The sequence below is a fragment of the Bombina bombina genome, unplaced genomic scaffold (assembly GCF_027579735.1).
Source record: "Bombina bombina isolate aBomBom1 unplaced genomic scaffold, aBomBom1.pri scaffold_1193, whole genome shotgun sequence".
In the NCBI taxonomy this organism is placed as follows: Eukaryota; Metazoa; Chordata; class Amphibia; order Anura; family Bombinatoridae; genus Bombina; species Bombina bombina.
This window is the reverse complement of record NW_026512235.1, coordinates 5700-26877: the sequence shown is the minus strand read 5'-3', so window position 1 is coordinate 26877 and position 21178 is coordinate 5700. Positions and strand designations below refer to the sequence as shown.

The 21178-nt window shown below is 41.0% G+C and overlaps 1 protein-coding gene across 1 annotated transcript in view; it reads right to left on the bottom strand.

The window, feature by feature from the left end:
- The window catches only part of LOC128644185 (phosphatidylinositol 4-phosphate 3-kinase C2 domain-containing subunit alpha-like), a gene marked incomplete at both ends in the record, with an annotated part of 66885 nt that extends 50229 nt beyond the window's left edge, over nt 1–16656 (bottom strand). The window contains 3 exons of the mRNA XM_053696886.1: nt 6775–6921; nt 16212–16275; nt 16577–16656. Coding sequence (XP_053552861.1) covers nt 6775–6921; nt 16212–16275; nt 16577–16656 — 291 coding nt within the window. The remainder of the gene's footprint in view (nt 1–6774; nt 6922–16211; nt 16276–16576) is intronic.
- Between the last annotated feature and the right edge of the window lie 4522 nt (nt 16657–21178).

The following is a 21178-nucleotide window of genomic DNA, read 5'->3' as shown; positions in this document are numbered from 1 at the left end:
TCCCCAACAGGAAGTGCAAGAGGATTCACCCAGCAGAGCTGCTATATAGCTCCTCCCCTAACTGCCATTACCAGTCATTCGACCGAAAACATGCAGAGAAAGGAAAACCATAGGGTGCAGTGGTGACTGTAGTTTAATGGAAAAATTACCTGCCTTAAAGTGACAGGGCGGGCCGTGGACTGGATACACTACAAGAGAAATAAATTTATCAGGTAAGCATAAATTATGTTTTCTCTTGTTAAGTGTATCCAGTCCACGGATCATCCATTACTTATGGGATACCAATACCAAAGCTAAAGTACACGGATGACGGGAGGGACAGGCAGGCTCTTTATACGGAAGGAACCACTGCCTGAAGAACCTTTCTCCCAAAAACAGCCTCCGAAGAAGCAAAAGTGTCAAATTTGTAAAATTTGGAAAAAGTATGAAGAGAAGACCAAGTTGCAGCCTTGCAAATCTGTTCAACAGAAGCCTCATTCTTAAAGGCCCAAGTGGAAGCCACAGCTCTAGTAGAATGTGCTGTAATTCTTTCAGGAGGCTGCTGTCCAGCAGTCTCATAGGCTAACCGTATTATGCTACGAAGCCAAAAGGAGAGAGAGGTAGCCGAAGCTTTTTGATCTCTCCTCTGACCAGAATAAACGACAAACAGGGAAGACGTTTGTCGAAAATCCTTAGTTGCCTGTAGATAAAATTTCAGGGCACGGACTACATCTAGATTGTGTAGCAGACGTTCCTTTTTCGAAGAAGGATTAGGACACAAAGATGGAACCACAATCTCTTGATTGATATTCCTGTTAGTGACCACCTTAGGTAGGAACCCAGGTTTAGTACGCAGAACTACCTTGTCTGAATGAAAAATCAGATAAGGAGAATCACAATGTAAGGCAGATAACTCAGAGACTCTTCGAGCCGAGGAAATCGCCATTAAAAACAGAACTTTCCAAGATAACAACTTGATATCAATGGAATGAAGGGGTTCAAACGGAACCCCCTGTAAAACATTAAGAACTAAGTTCAAACTCCATGGTGGAGCAACAGTTTTAAACACAGGCTTGATCCTAGCTAAAGCCTGACAAAAAGCTTGAACGTCCGGAACTTCTGACAGACGTTTGTGTAAAAGAATGGACAGAGCTGAAATCTGTCCCTTTAAGGAACTAGCGGATAAACCCTTTTCTAAACCTTCTTGTAGAAAAAGACAATATCCTCGGAATCCTAACCTTACTCCATGAGTAACTCTTGGATTCGCACCAATATAAGTATTTGTGCCATATCTTATGGTAAATCTTTCTGGTAACAGGCTTCCTAGCCTGTATTAAGGTATCAATAACTGACTCAGAAAAAACACGTTTTGATAAAATCAAGCGTTCAATTTCCAAGCAGTCAGCTTCAGAGAAATTAGATTTTGATGTTTGAAGGGACCCTGGATCAGAAGGTCCTGTTTCAGAGGTAGCGACCAAGGTGGACAGGATGACATGTCCACTAGATCTGCATACCAAGTCCTGCGTGGCCATGCAGGCGCTATTAGAATCACTGATGCTCTCTCCTGTTTGATTCTGGCAATCAATCGAGGAAGCATCGGGAAGGGTGGAAACACATAAGCCATCCCGAAGGTCCAAGGTGCTGTCAAAGCATCTATCAGAACCGCTCCCGGATCCCTGGATCTGGACCCGTAACGAGGAAGCTTGGCGTTCTGTCGAGACGCCATGAGATCTATCTCTGGTTTGCCCCAACGTCGAAGTATTTGGGCAAAGACCTCCGGATGAAGTTCCCACTCCCCCGGATAAAAAGTCTGACGACTTAAGAAATCCGCCTCCCAGTTCTCCACTCCCGGGATGTGGATTGCTGACAGGTGGCAAGAGTGAGACTCTGCCCAGCGAATTATCTTTGATACTTCCATCATTGCTAGGGAGCTTCTTGTCCCTCCCTGATGGTTGATGTAAGCTACAGTCGTGATGTTGTCCGACTGAAACCTGATGAACCCCCGAGTTGTTAACTGGGGCCAAGCCAGAAGGGCATTGAGAACTGCTCTCAATTCCAGAATGTTTATTGGTAGGAGACTCTCCTCCTGATTCCATTGTCCCTGAGCCTTCAGAGAATTCCAGACAGCGCCCCAAATTAGTAGGCTGGCGTCTGTTGTTACAATTGTCCAGTCCGGCCTGCTGAATGGCATCCCCCTGGACAGATGTGGCCGAGAAAGCCACCATAGAAGAGAATTTCTGGTCTCTTGATCCAGATTCAGAGTAGGGGACAAGTCTGAGTAATCCCCATTTCACTGACTTAGCATGCACAATTGCAGCGGTCTGAGATGTAGGCGTGCAAAGGGTACTATGTCCATTGCTGCTACCATTAAGCCGATCACCTCCATGCATTGAGCTACTGACGGGTGTTGAATGGAATGAAGGACACGGCATGCATTTTGAAGCTTTGTTAACCTGTCTTCTGTCAGGTAAATCTTCATTTCTACAGAATCTATAAGAGTCCCCAAGAAGGGAACTCTTGTGAGTGGAAAGAGAGAACTCTTCTTTTCGTTCACCTTCCATCCATGCGACCTTAGACATGCCAGTACTAACTCTGTATGAGACTTGGCAGTTTGAAAGCTTGAAGCTTGTATCAGAATGTCGTCTAGGTACGGAGCTACCGCAATTCCTCGCGGTCTTAGTACCGCCAGAAGAGCACCCAGAACCTTTGTGAAGATTCTCGGAGCCGTAGCCAATCCGAATGGAAGAGCTACAAACTGGTAATGCCTGTCTAGAAAGGCAAACCTTAGATACCGGTAATGATCTTTGTGAATCGGTATGTGAAGGTAAGCATCCTTTAAATCCACTGTGGTCATGTACTGACCCTTTTGGATCATGGGTAAAATTGTCCTTATAGTTTCCATTTTGAACGATGGAACTCTTAGGAATTTGTTTAGGATCTTTAAATCCAAGATTGGCCTGAAAGTTCCCTCTTTTTTGGGAACCACAAACAGATTTGAGTAAAACCCTTGTCCTTGTTCCGACCGCGGAACCGGATGGATCACTCCCATTAATAAAAGATCTTGTACGCAGCGTAGAAACGCCTCTTTCTTTATTTGGTTTGTTGACAACCTTGACAGATGAAATCTCCCTCTTGGGGGAGAGAATTTGAAGTCTAGAAGGTATCCCTGAGATATGATCTCTAACGCCCAGGGATCCTGGACATCTCTTGCCCAAGCCTGGGCGAAGAGAGAAAGTCTGCCCCCCACTAGATCCGTTCCCGGATCGGGGGCCCTCGATTCATGCTGTCTTAGGGGCAGCAGCAGGTTTCCTGGCCTGCTTGCCCTTGTTCCAGGACTGGTTAGGTCTCCAGCCTTGTCTGTAGCGAGCAACAGCTCCTTCCTGTTTTGGTGCAGAGGAAGTTGATGCTGCTCCTGCTTTGAAATTAGGAAAGGAACGAAAATTAGACTGTCTAGCCTTAGGTTTGGCTCTGTCTTGAGGCAGGGCATGGCCTTTACCTCCTGTAATGTCAGCGATAATTTCTTTCAACCCGGTCCCGAATAAGGTCTGCCCTTTGAAAGGTATATTAAGCAATTAAGATTTAGAAGTAACGTCAGCTGACCAGGATTTTAGCCACAGTGCTCTGCGTGCCTGAATGGCGAATCCGGAATTCTTAGCCGTAAGTTTAGTTAAATGTACTACGGCATCTGAAATAAATGAGTTAGCTAACTTAAGGGCTTTAAGCTTGTGTGTAATCTCATCTAATGGAGCTGATTCAAGTGTCTCTTCCAGAGACTCAAACCAAAATGCTGCTGCAGCCGTGACAGGCGCAATGCATGCAAGAGGTTGCAATATAAAACCTTGTTGAACAAACATTTTCTTAAGGTAACCCTCTAACTTTTTATCCATTGGATCTGAAAAGGCACAGCTATCCTCCACCGGGATAGTGGTACGCTTAGCTAAAGTAGAAACTGCTCCCTCCACCTAAGGGACCGTTTGCCATAAGTCCCGTGTGGTGGCGTCTATTGGAAACATCTTTCTAAATATCGGAGGGGGTGAGAACGGCACACCGGGTCTATCCCACTCCTTAGTAACAATTTCAGTAAGTCTCTTAGGTATAGGAAAAACGTCAGTACTCGCCGGTACCGCAAAATATTTATCCAATCTACACATTTTCTCTGGTATTGCAACTGTGTTACAATCATTCAGAGCCGCTAACACCTCCCCTAGTAATACACGGAGGTTTTCCAGCTTAAATTTAAAATTTGAAATATCTGAATCCAGTTTGTTTGGATCAGAACCGTCACCCGCAGAATGAAGCTCTCCGTCCTCATGTTCTGCAAATTGTGACGCAGTGTCTGACATGGCCCTAATATTATCAGCGCACTCTGTTCTCACCCCAGAGTGATCACGCTTACCTCTTAGTTCTGGTAATTTAGCCAAAACTTCAGTCATAACAGTAGCCATATCCTGTAATGTGATTTGTAATGGCCGCCCAGATGTACTCGGCGCTACAATATCACGCACCTCCCGAGCGGGAGATGCAGGTACTGTCACGTGAGGCGAGTTAGTCGGCATAACTCTCCCCTCGTTGTTTGGTGAAATATGTTCAATTTGTACAGATTGACTTTTATTTAAAGTAGCATCAATACAGTTAGTACATAAATTTCTATTGGGCTCCACTTTGGCTTTAGCACATATAGCACAGATATCTTCCTCTGAATCAGACATGTTTAACACACTAGCAAATAAACTAGCAACTTGGAAATACTTTTCAAGTAATTTACTATAATATGAAAATGTACTGTGCCTATAAGAAGCACAGAAAAAGTTATGACAGTTGAAAATTAATAAACTGAAAAGTTATAGCATCAAATCTTTGTAAAAAACACAATTTTAGCAAAGGATTGCTCCCATTAGCAAAGGATAACTAACCCTGATAGCAGAAAAAAAATACAGAAATAAACGATTTTTTTATCACCGTCAACTACAATCTCACAGCTCTGCTGTGAGTGATTACCTCCCTCAAAACAAGTTTTGAAGACCCCTGAGTTCTGTAGAGATGAACCGGATCATGCAGGGAAGGCAAACTTCTGACTGAATTTTTTGATGCGTAGCAAAAGCGCCAAAAAAGGCCCCTCCCCCTCACACATAACAGTGAGAGAGATCAGTAAACTGTCATAAATTAAATAAAACGACTGCCAAGTGGAAAAAAATAGTGCCCAAAACATTTTTTCACCCAGTACCTCAGAAAATTAAACGATTTTACATGCCAGCAAAAAACGTTTAACATTAATAAATTGAGTGTTATTAAAAAGCCTGTTGCTAGTCCCTGCAAATTAGGCTAAAGTTTTATGCATACAGTATAATTCCAGTGAAGTGCCATTCCCCAGAATACTGAAGTGTAAAATATACATACATGACAGCCTGATACCAGTTGCTGCTACTGCATTTAAGGCTGAGTTTACATTATATCGGTATGGCAGAATTTTCTCATCAATTCCATTGTCAGAAAATAATAAGCTGCTACATACCTCTTTGCAGATTAATCTGCCCGCTGTCCCCTGATCTGAAGTTTACCTCTCCTCAGATGGCCGAGAAACAGCAATATGATCTTAACTACTCCGGCTAAAATCATAGAAAAACTCAGGTAGATTCTTCTTCAAATTCTACCAGAGAAGGAATAACACACTCCGGTGCTATTATAAAATAACAAACTTTTGATTGAAGGTATGAAACTATGTATAATCACCACAGTCCTCTCACACATCCTATCTATTCGTTGGGTGCAAGAGAATGACTGGTAATGGCAGTTAGGGGAGGAGCTATATAGCAGCTCTGCTGGGTGAATCCTCTTGCACTTCCTGTTGGGGAGGAGTTAATATCCCATAAGTAATGGATGATCCGTGGACTGGATACACTTAACAAGAGAAAGGGGAATTTCAGTCATGATGTATAAAATACTTGCTGAAAGTTCCTTTGTTTGTTTCAAGCGTTCGCCACACTGAGCGCCTCTGGCAGCCCACGGCAGAACGCTATTTTGCTGTGAGGTGACGTTTCCACCTCTTAGCAAATAGGCGTACGGCCAGCTGGCGCCATGCCGGATAGCTAGCACACTATTTGCTAAGAGGTGGAAACGTCAACTCACAGCAAAATAGTGTTCTGCTGTGGGCGGCCTGAGGAGCTCAGTGCGGCGAACGCTTCAGACAAACAAATTCTATACTTCATTACTGAAAGTCCCCTTTATTTGTTCCAATGGTAAATCCTAGCGTTTCACAAACGCGAGGATTTACTATCACTTTAACTTAAAAAATACATTATAAATCCCCTATTATTTTACCTGATATTAACCAAAGGCCCCTGTCCACAAGGAATCAGGTGAGTAGGAAGTCAAATAAAGGTGATTGAGAAAAATGAGCTAATATAATTATTACAGGTAAGTAAAGATGATCAGCTGGATATTTCAAGGACTGCATTTTAAATACCAGTAAAAAACAGATTTAAAAGTGCTTTTTTCGTAATGTTGGTAACTCCCAAATACTTTATTTTATCACCTACACAAACATACATAAGTCTTTTGGATTCATTTAAAAGTAGATTAAAATAGAAACTCTTGAAACCATAAGTGTTATATGTGGAATTATATGAAAATGTATTGTGCAATAAGGAAATGACTTAAATAAAGACAGATTAAAAGTGAACATTGCAAGTGTTTGTGTGGTTTTTTTTTTAAATTTGAATATTTTAACAACATTGTAAAAAGGTTTAGAGCAATCAATTTGCTTTATCATATAGGAGAGAAAAAAATCAAGCGTACGTCTATACTGCGGCTCCTTGGTAAGTTTACAGCTCTCTTTAACTTCTTCACGGCCTCTGTTATCTCCTGAGTCTCAACACCATCGATAATCTTACAAAGATTTCTAACGGCTTTAATTACTTGTTCAACCACTTTGTGCTTATTTCCCTAGAAAAAAGAATAAAGCATAATTAGTGTGTGTGATATATGATCTATATGACAAGTGTTGTTTACAATCTTGCACTACAGCCAGACAGTGCTAGTTTATGTGTGCCATAGATAATATTGTACTCACTCCCGTGGAGAATGATAAAAGTGTCACAAGAACCAACACTTATTGGCTAAAATACAAGATTGTTAAAAGCTTTAAAAAGAACTGAAATAAGGGGCAGTCTGCAAGGGATTAGAAACAAGGTAATCATAGAGGTAAAAAGTATATTAATATAAACATGTTGGTTATGCAAGACTGGGAAATGGGTAATAAAGGGATTATCTATCTTCTTAAACAAACATTTTAAAGTCGACTTTCCCTTTATAATATTTATGTATTTTTCCATCAACCAATTAACTCCAGCATGGAAGAAAGATAGTAATATATCGCTGATAAAGTTTTAATATTTCTGCTATATATTCCAGACACTACATAATGCTGCTAAAAGTGAGTTGTTTACGTCAAAAAGCTTGTCAAAGCACATTTATAAGGATCGCATTGTACGGAAATTCATGTAGAGAGGTTTTGGTTCTCTAATACTAAGTGCAATGTTTCTTAAAGATACACTATATTCCAACATTTGCAACCTAAGTGAAAGCTCAACAAATACATATTGCTTTCAGCATAAAGTCATAATTTCACAGTAATATAGACAGAGAGCACCACACACTCATACGCTGGTCAAGACAATGCTCTAATTGTTTGCCAAAACAGGAACATAAATTAAAATAAATAAATAAATAAAACATTAATACACTCTGAAATAACATGTTCTTTATAGAATAAAAAAACATCTTAATACAAAGGTTCAAGGTTTAATACATAGTGTGTATGTTAAAGGGTTTGTTTTCGTTTTCCACAGAACTTCCTTTACTGAAATAAATAGAACAATGTACAAAATCCTACTGGGATTTGCCATTTCCTCAGCTTAATTTTCTACACAGCCTTCTAATTTTCCTCAAGAAACAAAGGAGCAAAAATAAAATGTTCTAATGTGCCACAATGTTTTTTTTTATATAATTTAACTGTTTAACTCATGAAAAATGTTTTAACACACACATACACAAGTGGAGCACTATTTAACGCATTTTACAAGTTAAAAGTAAAAAATCTTTACTTGCGCTTAACCGACACGCAAAAAGCTGGTTATAATATTGCAACTGTGTTAACGTACTCCCCCATAGAATTCATTGGACAGTGCGAAAAAAGGAACTTACCTAACACCCATACTCGCACGCTAACCCGAATCACCTTAAAGGGACACTAAACCCAATTTTTTTCTTTCGTGATTCATATATAGTATGTAATTTTAAGCAACTTTCTAGTTTACTCCTATTATAAATTTTTATTCTTTCTCTTGCTATCTTTATTTGAAAAAGAAGGCATCTAAGCTAAGGAGCCAGACAATTTCTGGTTCAGACCACTGGACAGCACTTGTTTATTGGTGCTGTCCAATCAGCAAGGACAACCCAGGTTGTTCACCAAAAATGGGCTGGCATCTAAACTTACATTCTTGCTTTTCAAATAAATATACCAAGAGAACGAAGAAAAATTAATAGGAGTAAATTAGAAAGTTGCTTAAAATTGCATGCTCTATCTGAATCACAAAAGAAAACATTTGGGTTCAGTGTCCCTTAAGCGCCCTACTCTAATAACCCCAAAAATACCAGATAGTCCACCACAAAGTACTCCTCTACACTATTAACTCCTTAACTGCCACAACCCCCATTGCAAAGTAGCCACTAACTTCTAACCCCCTAATCAGCTAACACCCAACAACCCTAACCTAACACCCCCTAGGTTACAAAAAAAAACAACAAAAAACAAAAACAAAAAAAACTTACGGGTTCATCTTAATTACTGCTGGGAATATCACTCCTCGCCAGCAGGAGGCAAAGAGCACTAAAGTAAAACGGTTAAGTATCACTTCCCTACCCATAAACCCCAGTCATTCGACCGAAAGTAAATGGAAAAAAGAAAGCAACACAAGGTGTGGAGGTGTCTGAGGTTTAGTCAAAAATCTTGAAAAATAAACAAAAAGGGTGGGTCCGTGGACTTGCCACATCTTGAAGAAATAAATTTATCAGGTAAGCATAAATTTTGTTTACTTCTAAAGATGTGGTGAGTCCACGGGTTCATCTTAATTACTGTTGGGAACCAATACCCAAGCTAGAGGACACAGATGAATAGGGGGAAAGAACAAGCATGCCTAAACGGAAAGCACCACCGCCTGCAGAACCTTTCTCCCAAAAGCCGCCTCACCCAAGACAAAAGTATAAAATCTGTAAAATTTAGCAAAAGTATGTAAGGAAGACCGAAGGCGGCTTCGGACACAGAGATGGAACAATAATATCCTGATTAATATTCTTAGTGGAAACAACTTTGGGAAGGAACCCCAACCTAGTGCGAAGAACAGCCTTATCCGCATGAAAAATAAGATGAGGGGAATCAAACTGCAAGGCGGAGAGTTCAGAAAACCTCCGCGCAGAAAAAATGGCCAAAAGAAAAAGCACTTTCCAGGACAACAATTTAATGTCTACAGAATGCATTGGCTCAAACGGAGTCCTCTGCAAAACTTTAAGAACAAGATTAAGACTCCAAGGTGGAGTAACAAGCTTAAAAACAGGCCTGATTCTGACCAAGGCCTGACAAAAGGATTGAACGCCTGGGACATCTGCCAAACGCTTGTGTAACAGAACAGATAAGGTCGAAATTTGACCTTTTAGAGTACTAACAGATAACGCTTTCTTCAGACCCTCCTGAAGAAAAGACAACATTCTTGGAATCCTAACCCTACTCCAAGAGTAACCCTTGGATTCACACCAAGAGATATATTTCCTCCATATCTTATGGTAAATATTCCCAGTAACAAGCTTACAAGCCTGAATCATAGTCTCAATTACTGACTCGGAGAAGCCATGCTTAGATAGAATCAAGCGTTCAATCTCCAGGCAGTCAGCTTCAGAGTAACGAGATATGGATGGAAGAAGGGCCCCTGAAGAAGAAGGTCCTTCCTCAGAGGTAACCTCCACGGAGGTAGAGACGACATCTCCATCTCCACCAGATCCTTCGAGGCCAAGCTGGAGCAATAAGGATCACTGATGCCCTTTCCTGTTTATGCAGACGATCACCCGAGGAAAGAGAGCAAACAGAGGAAACAGATAGGCCATGCTGAAATTCCAAGGGACTGCCAATGCATATATTAGGCAGGCCTGAGGATCCCTCGATCTGGAACCGTACTGCGGAAGCTTGGCATTCTGTTGAGACACCATCAGATCCAACTCAGTAATCCCCCATTTGGAGACCAACCTGGAGAACACCTCCGGATGAAGTTCCAATTCCCCGGGATGGAATGTATTTCTGCTTAGGAAATCCGCTCCCTAGTTGTCTACGCCCAGTATGTGGATGGCAGAAAGACAACAACCGTGAGCTTCCCGACTGAATGATCCAAGACACCTTCCTCATGGCTAGAGAACTTTGAGTTCCCCCCCCTAGTGGTTGATGTAAGCCACTGAAGTTATGTTGTCCGATTGGAACCTGATGAACTTGCTCAATGCCAACTGAGGCCAAGCCAACAGTGCGTTGAAAATTGCTCTCAACTCTAAGATGTTGATCGGCAGCACGGACTCCTCTCGAGACCAAAGTCCCTGCGCCTTTATTGAATTCCAGAAGCTCCCCAGCCCACTCGGCAGGCGTCCTTGGTTACTATCACACAAGAAGGCCTCCGAAAGCAGGTGCCCTGAGACAGGTTTTCCAGAGAGAGCCACCACCGAAGTGATACCCTCGTCTTCTGATCTAGAGTTAACTTTGGGGATTAATCCTCATAGTCCCTGTTCCACTGACTGAGCATGCACAACTGCAGAGCTCTCAGATGAAATTGAGCAAATGGAACGATGTCCATGGTGGCCACCATCAGACCAATTACTTCCATGCATTGGGCGATTGAAGGTAGAGTCGTCCCCAGCAAGGTTCAACAAGTGGTAAGGAGCTTCGCTATTCTGGCCTCTGTCAGAAAGATCTTCATCAGAACCGAATCTATAATCGTTCCTAGGAAAACCACCCTTGTCGCCGGGACCAAGGAGCTCTTTCCCCAATTTAGTTTCCATCAGTGAGATTGGAGGAAAGCCAGAAACATCTCAGTGTGAGATGTTGATTGATGAAAAGTCGGCGCCTGTAGCAGAATGTGGTCCAGGTAGGGAGCCACTGCAACCCCCCGAACCACCGCTAAGAGAGCTCCTAGAACCTTTGAGAATATCCTGGGAGGCGTGGCTAGGCCGAAAGATAGGGCCACAAACAAGGAAGGCAAACCTCAGGAACATGTAAGTATGCATCCTTTAGGTCTATGGTCGTCATGAATTGTCCCTCTTGAATCAGAGGAAGAATCGTACAAATGGTTTCCATCTTGAAGGATGGGACCTTAAGGAACTTGTTTAGACATTTTAAGTCCAGGATGGGTCGGAAAGTCCCCTATTTTTTGGGTACCACAAACAAATTTGAGTAAAACCCCAGACCCTGTTCCTGCTTCGGAACAGGTACAATCGCCTCTTTTTATCTCGTCTGCAGATAATCTGGAAAGGTGAAATCTGCCTTTGGAGAGCAATTCTTGAATTCCAACTTGTAACCCTTGGAGACAATTTCTACAGCCTAAGGATCCAGAACATCTCTTAGCCAGACTTGAGAGAACTGAGACAGCCTGCCCCCTACCTGATCCAAGCATGGATCAGGGGCAACCCCTTCATACTGTGGGCTTTTTAGACTGCTTCCCCTTGTTCCAAGACTGATTTGGCTTCCAGGAGGGCTTGGAATTGTCCTGTTTGGACGAGGAAGAGGATTGCTTTCCTCTAAAGTTCCAAAAGGAACGAAAATTACTCTGACGTCCCTTTGGTCTGTTCTTTTTATCCTGAGGCAGAAAAGATCCCTTTACGCCTGTAATGTCAGAAATGATCTCAGCCAGTCTTGGTCCAAACAAGGTTTTACCCTTGTAAGGAAGTGCCATAAGCTTCACCTTAGACGAAACATCGGCTGACCAAGACTTCAACCATAAAGCCCTTCTGGCTAACACAACGAAACTGGAAGCCTTAGCTCCCAGTCTAAGAACTTGAACAGTATCTGCAATATAGGAATTGGCTAATTTAAGAGCCTTAATCCTATCCTGAATCTCATCTAAGAGAGTCTCCTCCTGAATAGAATCAGACAAGGCATCAAACCAATAGGAAGCTGCATTAGTCACTGTGGCAAAACAAACTACTGGTTGCCATTGAAGACCAAGATGTACATAAATCTTTTTTAAGTATGCTTCCAACTTTTTATCTATTGGATCCTTGAAAGATCAACTATCCTCAATGGGAAAAATGGTTCTCTTAGCCAGGGTGGAGATGGCCCCTTCACCTTAGGGACCGTAGACCAAGACTCCTTGATAGAGGTCTCCACCACAAACATTTTTCTAAACACCGGGGACGGCGTAAAAGGCACTCCATGCTTCTCCCATTCCAGAGTTATGAGTTCCTTAGCCCGATCTGGTACAGGAAACACCTCCGAGGAGGAAGGGACATCAAAAAAGCTATTTAGTTTACTAGACTTCTTAGGCGTAACCACTGCCTGGGTCTCTGAATCATCCAGAGTAGCTAAAACATTCTTTAATAGTAACCGGAGGTGTTCAAGCTTAAACCTGAATGAAACTCCATCATCAGACGAAGGAATTATACTGTCCGAATCTGAGATCTCACCCTCAGAATTGGAGACTTCATCCTCAGATCTATGAGGAGCCTGAGACTCATCGCCAGGGACAGACACCTTATTCTCTAAATTTCTAGATTTCCTCTTGCGCTTCCCCGAAAACCTAGGAAACTCAGGTAACGCTGCAGATACCGCTGAGGATACCTGAGCAGCAATCTCTGCCTTTAAAAACACTCCACTGGGAGTTAGCTAGGAACCGCAGGACACAGTGTTAGATGCCAAAGAGGCTTGGGACGAAATAGGAGATGGCCCTGGTAACACCTGGGCAGCATCCTTCTGAGAGACATTAGGCTCCACATAAAAAAACTTATCTTTACCCTGTAATGTAAGTTTAACACAGGAAGAATAGAATTGCATGGGTGCTGCAATAAACAAGGGTTAAATTGAGCAGGCTCCTGATGCATGTCAGACATGCTTGTCACTATCCCCACGGCCTTAACCGTATGTCAGAATAATGCTCAGACTATGAAAAGTCAAAACAAAACTTAAGAGTTGGTAAACAGTTAATGCCCTGCTTTAAGCTCTATTTCTGACTAAAGGCGGCAAAAGGAAAATAAAACCGCTACTTTAGATTAATAGACAGGCTATGCTTGAGTGAGCGTTGTCGCTCCGATTAAAGACTCCCTCCACACCTCAGTATACGGAGATGCCTCCTTACCACCACCGCTTGCTCTGACCTTTCCTTATAGCAATATGAGCAATGAAGTACCCACACAGAAACACAGCCGCAACAAAGAGATTCACCTCCGTAGTGAATGGTGCAGAGAGGCAGGGCTGATTAAGTGACTGAACATAGAGGAGGCGCGAAAAACCTCCCGCGGAACAACAGGGAAGGAGGTGGCGTGGCCAAGCCGTTTCAAACGCCGCCATTGTGTGGATAAGCCAATTGAAGCAAAAGAAAGTAAAAAGCACCCAACACACCTGCAGACATGTCTTAGCGAAGCCCTTTCATCAGGGTGAGCTAAAAAGGGTCCCTATACAGTTAGGTGTACAACATTCTAAATGCTCTTTCTCCCATCTGGAAGACCAGCACCTACCTGGGTAGCTGATCGACATGACAGTCCCTAGGTATGAGAGGACACCTCTTCCTCACAGCGACCTGGCTAAAATACAGATAAAGTAACCAACATTGGTATCTGGAACTAGGGCAGCAAACGTGGGGAAAACGCAGCAAGCACCTCTTTGCAAGTTCCCCAATGCTTTAAAGCCACCACAGCTTGACCGCAAAGACTAACGTGGAGCATAGCTATACCCTGAAAATTGCTTGAAGTAATCCATCTTCTTCATAAAAAAAATATTTTAATTACACACTAAACTTCACCTCCTCCATATAAGAGAGGCAAAGAAAATGACTGGTGTTTATGGGTAGGGAAGTGATACTTAACAGTTTTACTGTGGTGCTCTTTGCCTCCTCTTGCTGGCAAGAAGTGATATTCCCAACAGTAATTAAGATAAACCCGTGGACTTACCACATCTTTAGAAGAAAAAAGAAAAAAAAAAAGCTACTATTACAGAAAAAAGAAAACAAAAATATCAAAAAACCCACAGTTATGCTTATTCTAAAACTAAAGCCCACTTAAAGATAAAAAACCTACCACAAAACAATAAAACACTATAATAAAATAAACTATAGCAATAGCGCTTAGAAGTTCTAAAGTGACAGCTCTTTCACCAAAAAAAAAAATTACTTCCACATTCTACAGTACAAGAAACCCCTGCCCCCACAAAAACAAAAAACAAGTATACGCTGAAAATTGTCCAGGCATTTGGAAGGGCACTGCCCTTAGGAGGCAATCTGTTAGGGCAGTGCCCTAAAGCTCTTTTGCTAACCCCCCCCCCCCCAAAATATTCATAAAAACAAAAACAAAAATTAACCCCAAAAGCCTATCAATAAAACCCAAAGATGGTAATCACGAAACTTGAATCTGGCTCCTACGTGATCGCCAACTGCGGTGCTTCTCTTCTTTCCTGGCGGTGGTGGACTTCTATCTTTATCCATCTTCTTTTCTTCTGATCTTCCGTCTGATGTCCTCTTCATGTGGTCACCCGCTGCACAAAGAATTTTAAATGAAAGGTACCCAGTTTTATATTGGTACCCTTGCATTGCTATTGGCTGATTTTCAAATCAGCCAATAGAAAAAGCTTTCATTAAATTGAATTTTGATTTTAAAATTAACCAATAGCAATGCAAGGGTACCCCTATATAAAGGGGGTACCTTGCATTCAAAATTCAGTGTGAGGCTGGTGACCACATGAAGAGGACGTTGGATGGAAGAGCGAAAGAAAATATGGATGAAGAGAGAAGACCACAGCTGCCGGGATGAAGATAGAAGATCACAACCGCTGGGATAGAAGAGAGGCACAGCAGTTGGCGATCACGTAGGTTCATTCAAGTTTGGCGAGTTCTATCTTTGGGGTTCAGTGGCAGGCTTTTTGAGTGAATTTTTTACATCCTGTACATCCTGTTCAGTTGACTAGAAAGTTCCTGTGACTTCCACTGACATTTATTTGTGTAATCCGCCTTACCATAATACCTCAAACTGTTTGAGGGCTTGTTTGTTAGTGTATATATTGCCTTATTGATTGAAGTCTGAATAAACTGTACTTCACTATATACGCATCTTTTTCTTTGTCATATGGAAATATCGACATATCCGGCTTACTGGTTTGGGTGAAAACCCCTTGGAAGTGACAATGTACATGGATATCAGACTGCTCTCTCTGCATTGTGGGATCATACATCTCAATACATCTCTATCCTTGAATAGCGGCTACTTGTCTCATATGGATTGAGGCAATCTAAAGTGAGTACCCAGTGTTAGGGGTGAGATTTACCCCGACTTCTGTTGTTAACATTTGGTTACATTCAACTTGTGATTAAGCCCTCTACTAACGGTGCTGATTTTATCTCCTTTACCTGCTATCCTTTATTGTGAGGATCTGGGATTCCACTTTTGCTTTTCGGCTGCCTGTTTATTGTGGGACTTTTATTTCATTGTATATCTTTCATTGCATTTGATTGTATTCACCTCCCTCACTAGGCCAGATACTATTATTATTAATAGTAATAATTTGATCCTATTTGTGTTTTATTATCTCATTTTTATTATATATATATATATATATATATATATATATATATATATATATATACTGTTTTTAATATTCCGTGTCATCATAGGTGCATATTGTCTCTTATCTACACACTCCATTTTAATGGTATTCTCCCCTTGAGATATAGCGCAGGGTATCATATACATACATATATATATATGTATACATATATATATATATACATATACATATACATATATATATATATATATATATATATATATATATATTCACCAGCTACCTCTCCAGATATTCTGAAACTTCTATTCCCAAATTCTCAAACCTCAGTCAGAAATATATGTAAATCCCTTTACAGACAAATTCATTCTAAATGGTTAAGCAAAATCATTAGTGCATAACTCCACATAACCCAAGTAAACAATATTTAACACAGTACCTCGTTCTTCATGCATAGGCTGACTTGGTCATGATAAATATCCAGAAGTTCTTCAATATTTTGTCTGTAAAACAACATAATCTTGTTGGAAATTAAATCTTTCCACAGTGATAACTAGAAAGATATCCAACATAAAAAACAGTAAAATCATAGTATTTGTGCAAGTTTCATAAATGTAATATTACAAACCACCTTGAAAAAAATATATAAGTTTGAAATAGTAATTTCTTTACTAAACTAAAAAAACAATATTAAAACACTAAACAGCATAAGTTGTGAATATGTCTCAAAAGGTAAAATGACTGTCCGCTTCTTTATGTGTTTAAGAACTGACAAACAGGTGTACACATGAACGAGACCACCACCTTGTTAACGGCTCCTTATATGGCCTGTCGACAAGGCCCAAGTGCTTATTGAGATTAATTTGCACCTTGTCGTCTTCAGCCTGTAAATAAAAAGGAGCATTTTCAGTACATTTAAATGATTACGTTACTTGTGATGTACAAAACAAGAACAGGTAGCATAAAATATATATATTATGTAACTTTTAAATGGTGTATTAAAAATGATATATATATATATATATATATATATATATATATATATATATATATATATATATATATATATATATATATATAAAAAACAAACCTCCTACTCTGTATTGTGTGCACTAATCCAAAGTGCATGATGCAGCTATGAAAGAGCCGACATCAACACTGATCTGTGAATGTTAAAGGGACATGAAACCCCACAACTTTATTTTGGGATTCAGGCAAAACATACAACCTTATTTTGGGATTCAGAAAGAGTGTACAACTTTATTTTAGGATTCAGACAGAGCGTACAGCTTTATTTTGGGATTCAGATAGAGCGTACAGCTTTATTTTGGGATTCAGACAGAGCGTACAACTTTATTTTGGGATTCAGAGCGTACAACTTTATTTTGGCATTCCGATAGAGCGTACAACTTTATTTTGGGATTCAGACAGAGCGTACAACTTTATTTTGGGATTCAGACAGAGCGTACAACTTTATTTTGGCATTCCGATAGAGCGTACAACTTTATTTTGGCATTCCGATAGAGCGTACAACTTTATTTTGGGATTCAGACAGAGCGTACAACTTTATTTTGGCATTCCGATAGAGCGTACAACTTTATTTTGGGATTCAGACAGAGCGTACAACTTTATTTTGGCATGCCGATAGAGCGTACAACTTTATTTTGGGATTCAGATAGAGCGTACAACTTTATTTTGGCATTCGGATAGAGCGTACAACTTTATTTTGGGATTCAGACAGAGCGTACAACTTTATTTTGGGATTCGGATAGGAGCGTACAACTTTATTTTGGGATTCAGAAAGAGTGTACAACTTTATTTTGGGATTCGCATAGGAGTGTACAACTTTATTTTGGGATTCAGACAGAGCGTACAACTTTATTTTGGGATTCGCATAGGAGTGTACAACTTTATTTTGGGATTCAGACAGAGCGTACAACTTTATTTTGGGATTCAGAAAGAGTGTACAACTTTATTTTGGGATTCAGACAGAGCGTACAACTTTATTTTGGGATTCAGACAGAGCGTACAACTTTATTTTGGGATTCAGATAGAGCGTACAACTTTATTTTGGGATTCAGATAGAGTGTACAACTTTATTTTGGGATTCAGATAGAGCGTACAACTTTATTTTGGGATTCAGACAGAGCGTACAACTTTATTTTGGGATTCAGACAGAGCGTACAACTTTATTTTGGGATTCAGACAGAGCGTACAACTTTATTTTGGGATTCAGACAGAGCGTACAACTTTATTTTGGGATTCAGATATAGCGTACAACTTTATTTTGGCATTCGGATAGAGCGTACAACTTTATTTTGGGATTCAGACAGTGTGTACAACTTTATTTTGGGATTCAGACAGAGCGTACAACTTTATTTTGGGATTCGGATAGGAGCATACAACTTTATTTTGGGATTCGGATAGGGAGCATACAACTTTATTTTGGGATTCCGATAGAGCGTAGAACTTTTTTTTGGGATTCGGACAGAGCATACAACTTTAAACAAATTTTCTTTGTTCTCTTGGCATCTATTGTTGATGTAAGATCAGGAGTGTGCATGTGTTTGGAGCACTATATGGCAAGAGTTTTGCAAGAATGTTATCCATTTGCACTATGTCCTGCTATTTAGTGTTCCAGACACCTATCTAGGTATTTCTTCAACAAATAACAACATGACAAAGCACGTTGGAAACTTTTTTTAAATTGCATGCTCTGACTGAATAACAAAGAAAAGTTTTGGTTCTCCAAAACCTTTAACAACTTATGTTACAAGGTGCAAGAATCCATGAGCTCCATGATGGCGGATATTCACAAACTGACACCCGCAATTGGTTGCACAAGAGCAGGGTGCAGCATTGCATAACAGAGCTCTTGTGCAATGTTACATTTTGCTAAACTATGCTGCATCACATGTGGCGAGTTGGCGACTGCAATAGGTTGCACGAGAGCAGGGTGCAGCATTGCATAACAGAGCTCTTGTGCAATGTTACATTTTGCTACACTATGCTGCATCACAAGTGGCGACTGCAATAGGTTGCGCAAGAGCAGGATGCAGCATTGCATAACAGAGCTCTTGTGCAATGTTACATTTTGCTACACTATGCTGCATCACAAGTGGCGACTGCAAACGGACAGGTTCTCTACTTAAAAACATAATTTATGTTTACCAGATAAATTGCTTTCCTTCCTGGCAGGGAGAGTCCATGACTTAATTCCTTACTGTTGGGAAATACAACACCTGGCCACCAGGAGGAAGCAAAGACAACCAAGCCAAAGGCTTAATTATCCCTCCCACTTCCCCTATACCCCAGTCATTCTGCCGAGGGAACAAGGAAAAGTAGTAGAAACATCAGAGTATAAAAGATGCAAGAAGAAATATAAAAAGGGAGCAGCAAATCAAAAAAACATAATTTATGCTTACCTGATAAATTCCTTTCTTCTGTAGTGTGATCAGTCCACGGGTCATCATTACTTCTGGGATATTACTCCTCCCCAACAGGAAGTGCAAGAGGATTCACCCAGCAGAGCTGCATATAGCTCCTCCCCTCTACGTCACTCCCAGTCATTCGACCAAGGACCAACGAGAAAGGAAAAGCCAAGGGTGAAGTGGTGACTGGAGTATAAATTAAAAAATATTTACCTGCCTTAAAAACAGGGCGGGCCGTGGACTGATCACACTACAGAAGAAAGGAATTTATCAGGTAAGCATAAATTCCTTTCTTCTGTTGTGTGATCAGTCCACGGGTCATCATTACTTCTGGGATATTATCTGCTCCCCTACAGGAAGTGCAAGAGGATTCACCCAGCAGAGTTGCTATATAGCTCCTCCCCTCTACGTCACCTCCAGTCATTCGACCAAAGACCAACGAGAAAGGAGAAACCAAGGGTGTAGTGGTGACTGAATTATAATTTAAAAAATATGTACCTGCCTTAAAAAACCGGGCGGGCCGTGGACTGATCACACAACAGAAGAAAGGAATTTATCAGGTAAGCATAAATTATGTTTTCTTCTGTTATGTGTGATCAGTCCACGGGTCATCATTACTTCTGGGATACCAATACCAAAGCAAAAGTACACGGATGACGGGAGGGATAGGCAGGCTCATTATACAGAAGGAACCACTGCCTGAAGAACCTTTCTCCCAAAAATAGCCTCCGAAGAAGCAAAAGTGTCAAATTTGTAAAATTTGGAAAAAGTATGAAGCGAAGACCAAGTTGCAGCCTTGCAAATCTGTTCAACAGAGGCCTCATTCTTAAAGGCCCAAGTGGAAGCCACAGCTCTAGTGGAATGAGCTGTAATTCTTTCAGGAGGCTGCTGTCCAGCAGTCTCATAGGCTAAACGTATTATGCTACGAAGCCAAAAAGAGAGAGAGGTAGCAGAAGCTTTTTGACCTCTCCTCTGTCCAGAATAAACGACAAACAGGGAAGAAGTTTGGCGAAAATCTTTAGTTGCCTGCAAGTAGAACTTGAGGGCACGAACTACATCCAGATTGTGTAGAAGACGTTCCTTCTTTGAAGAAGGATTTGGACACAAGGATGGAACAACAATCTCTTGATTGATATTCCTGTTAGTGACTACCTTAGGTAAGAACCCAGGTTTAGTACGCAGAACTACCTTGTCTGAGTGAAAGATCAGATAAGGAGAATCACAATGTAGGGCTGATAACTCAGAGACTCTTCGAGCCGAGGAAATAGCCATTAAAAATAGAACTTTCCAAGATAACAATTTTATATCAATGGAATGAAGGGGTTCAAACGGAACACCCTGTAAAACGTTAAGAACTAAGTTTAAACTCCATGGCGGAGCAACAGTTTTAAACACAGGCTTGATCCTAGCTAAAGCCTGACAAAAGGCCTGGATGTCTGAATTTTCTGACAGACGCCTGTGTAACAAGATGGACAGAGCTGAGATCTGTCCCTTTAATGAGCTAGCCGATAAACCCTTTTCTAAACCTTCTTGTAGAAAAGACAATATCCTAGGAATCCTAACCTTACTCCAGGAGTAATCTTTGGATTCACACCAGTATAGGTATTTACGCCATATTTTATGGTAAATCTTTCTGGTAACAGGCTTCCTAGCCTGTATCAGGGTATCAATAACCGACTCAGAAAAACCACGTTTTGATAAAATCAAGCGTTCAATTTCCAAGCAGTCAGCTTCAGAGAAGTTAGACTTTGATGTTTGAATGGACCCTGAATCAGAAGGTCCTGTCTTAGAGGTAGAGACCAAGGCGGACAGGATGACATGTCCACTAGATCTGCATACCAAGTCCTGCGCGGCCATGCAGGCGCTATTAGAATCACTGATGCTCTCTCCTGTTTGATTTTGGCAATCAATCGAGGAAGCAGTGGGAAGGGTGGAAACACATAAGCCATCCTGAAGTTCCAAGGTGCTGTCAAAG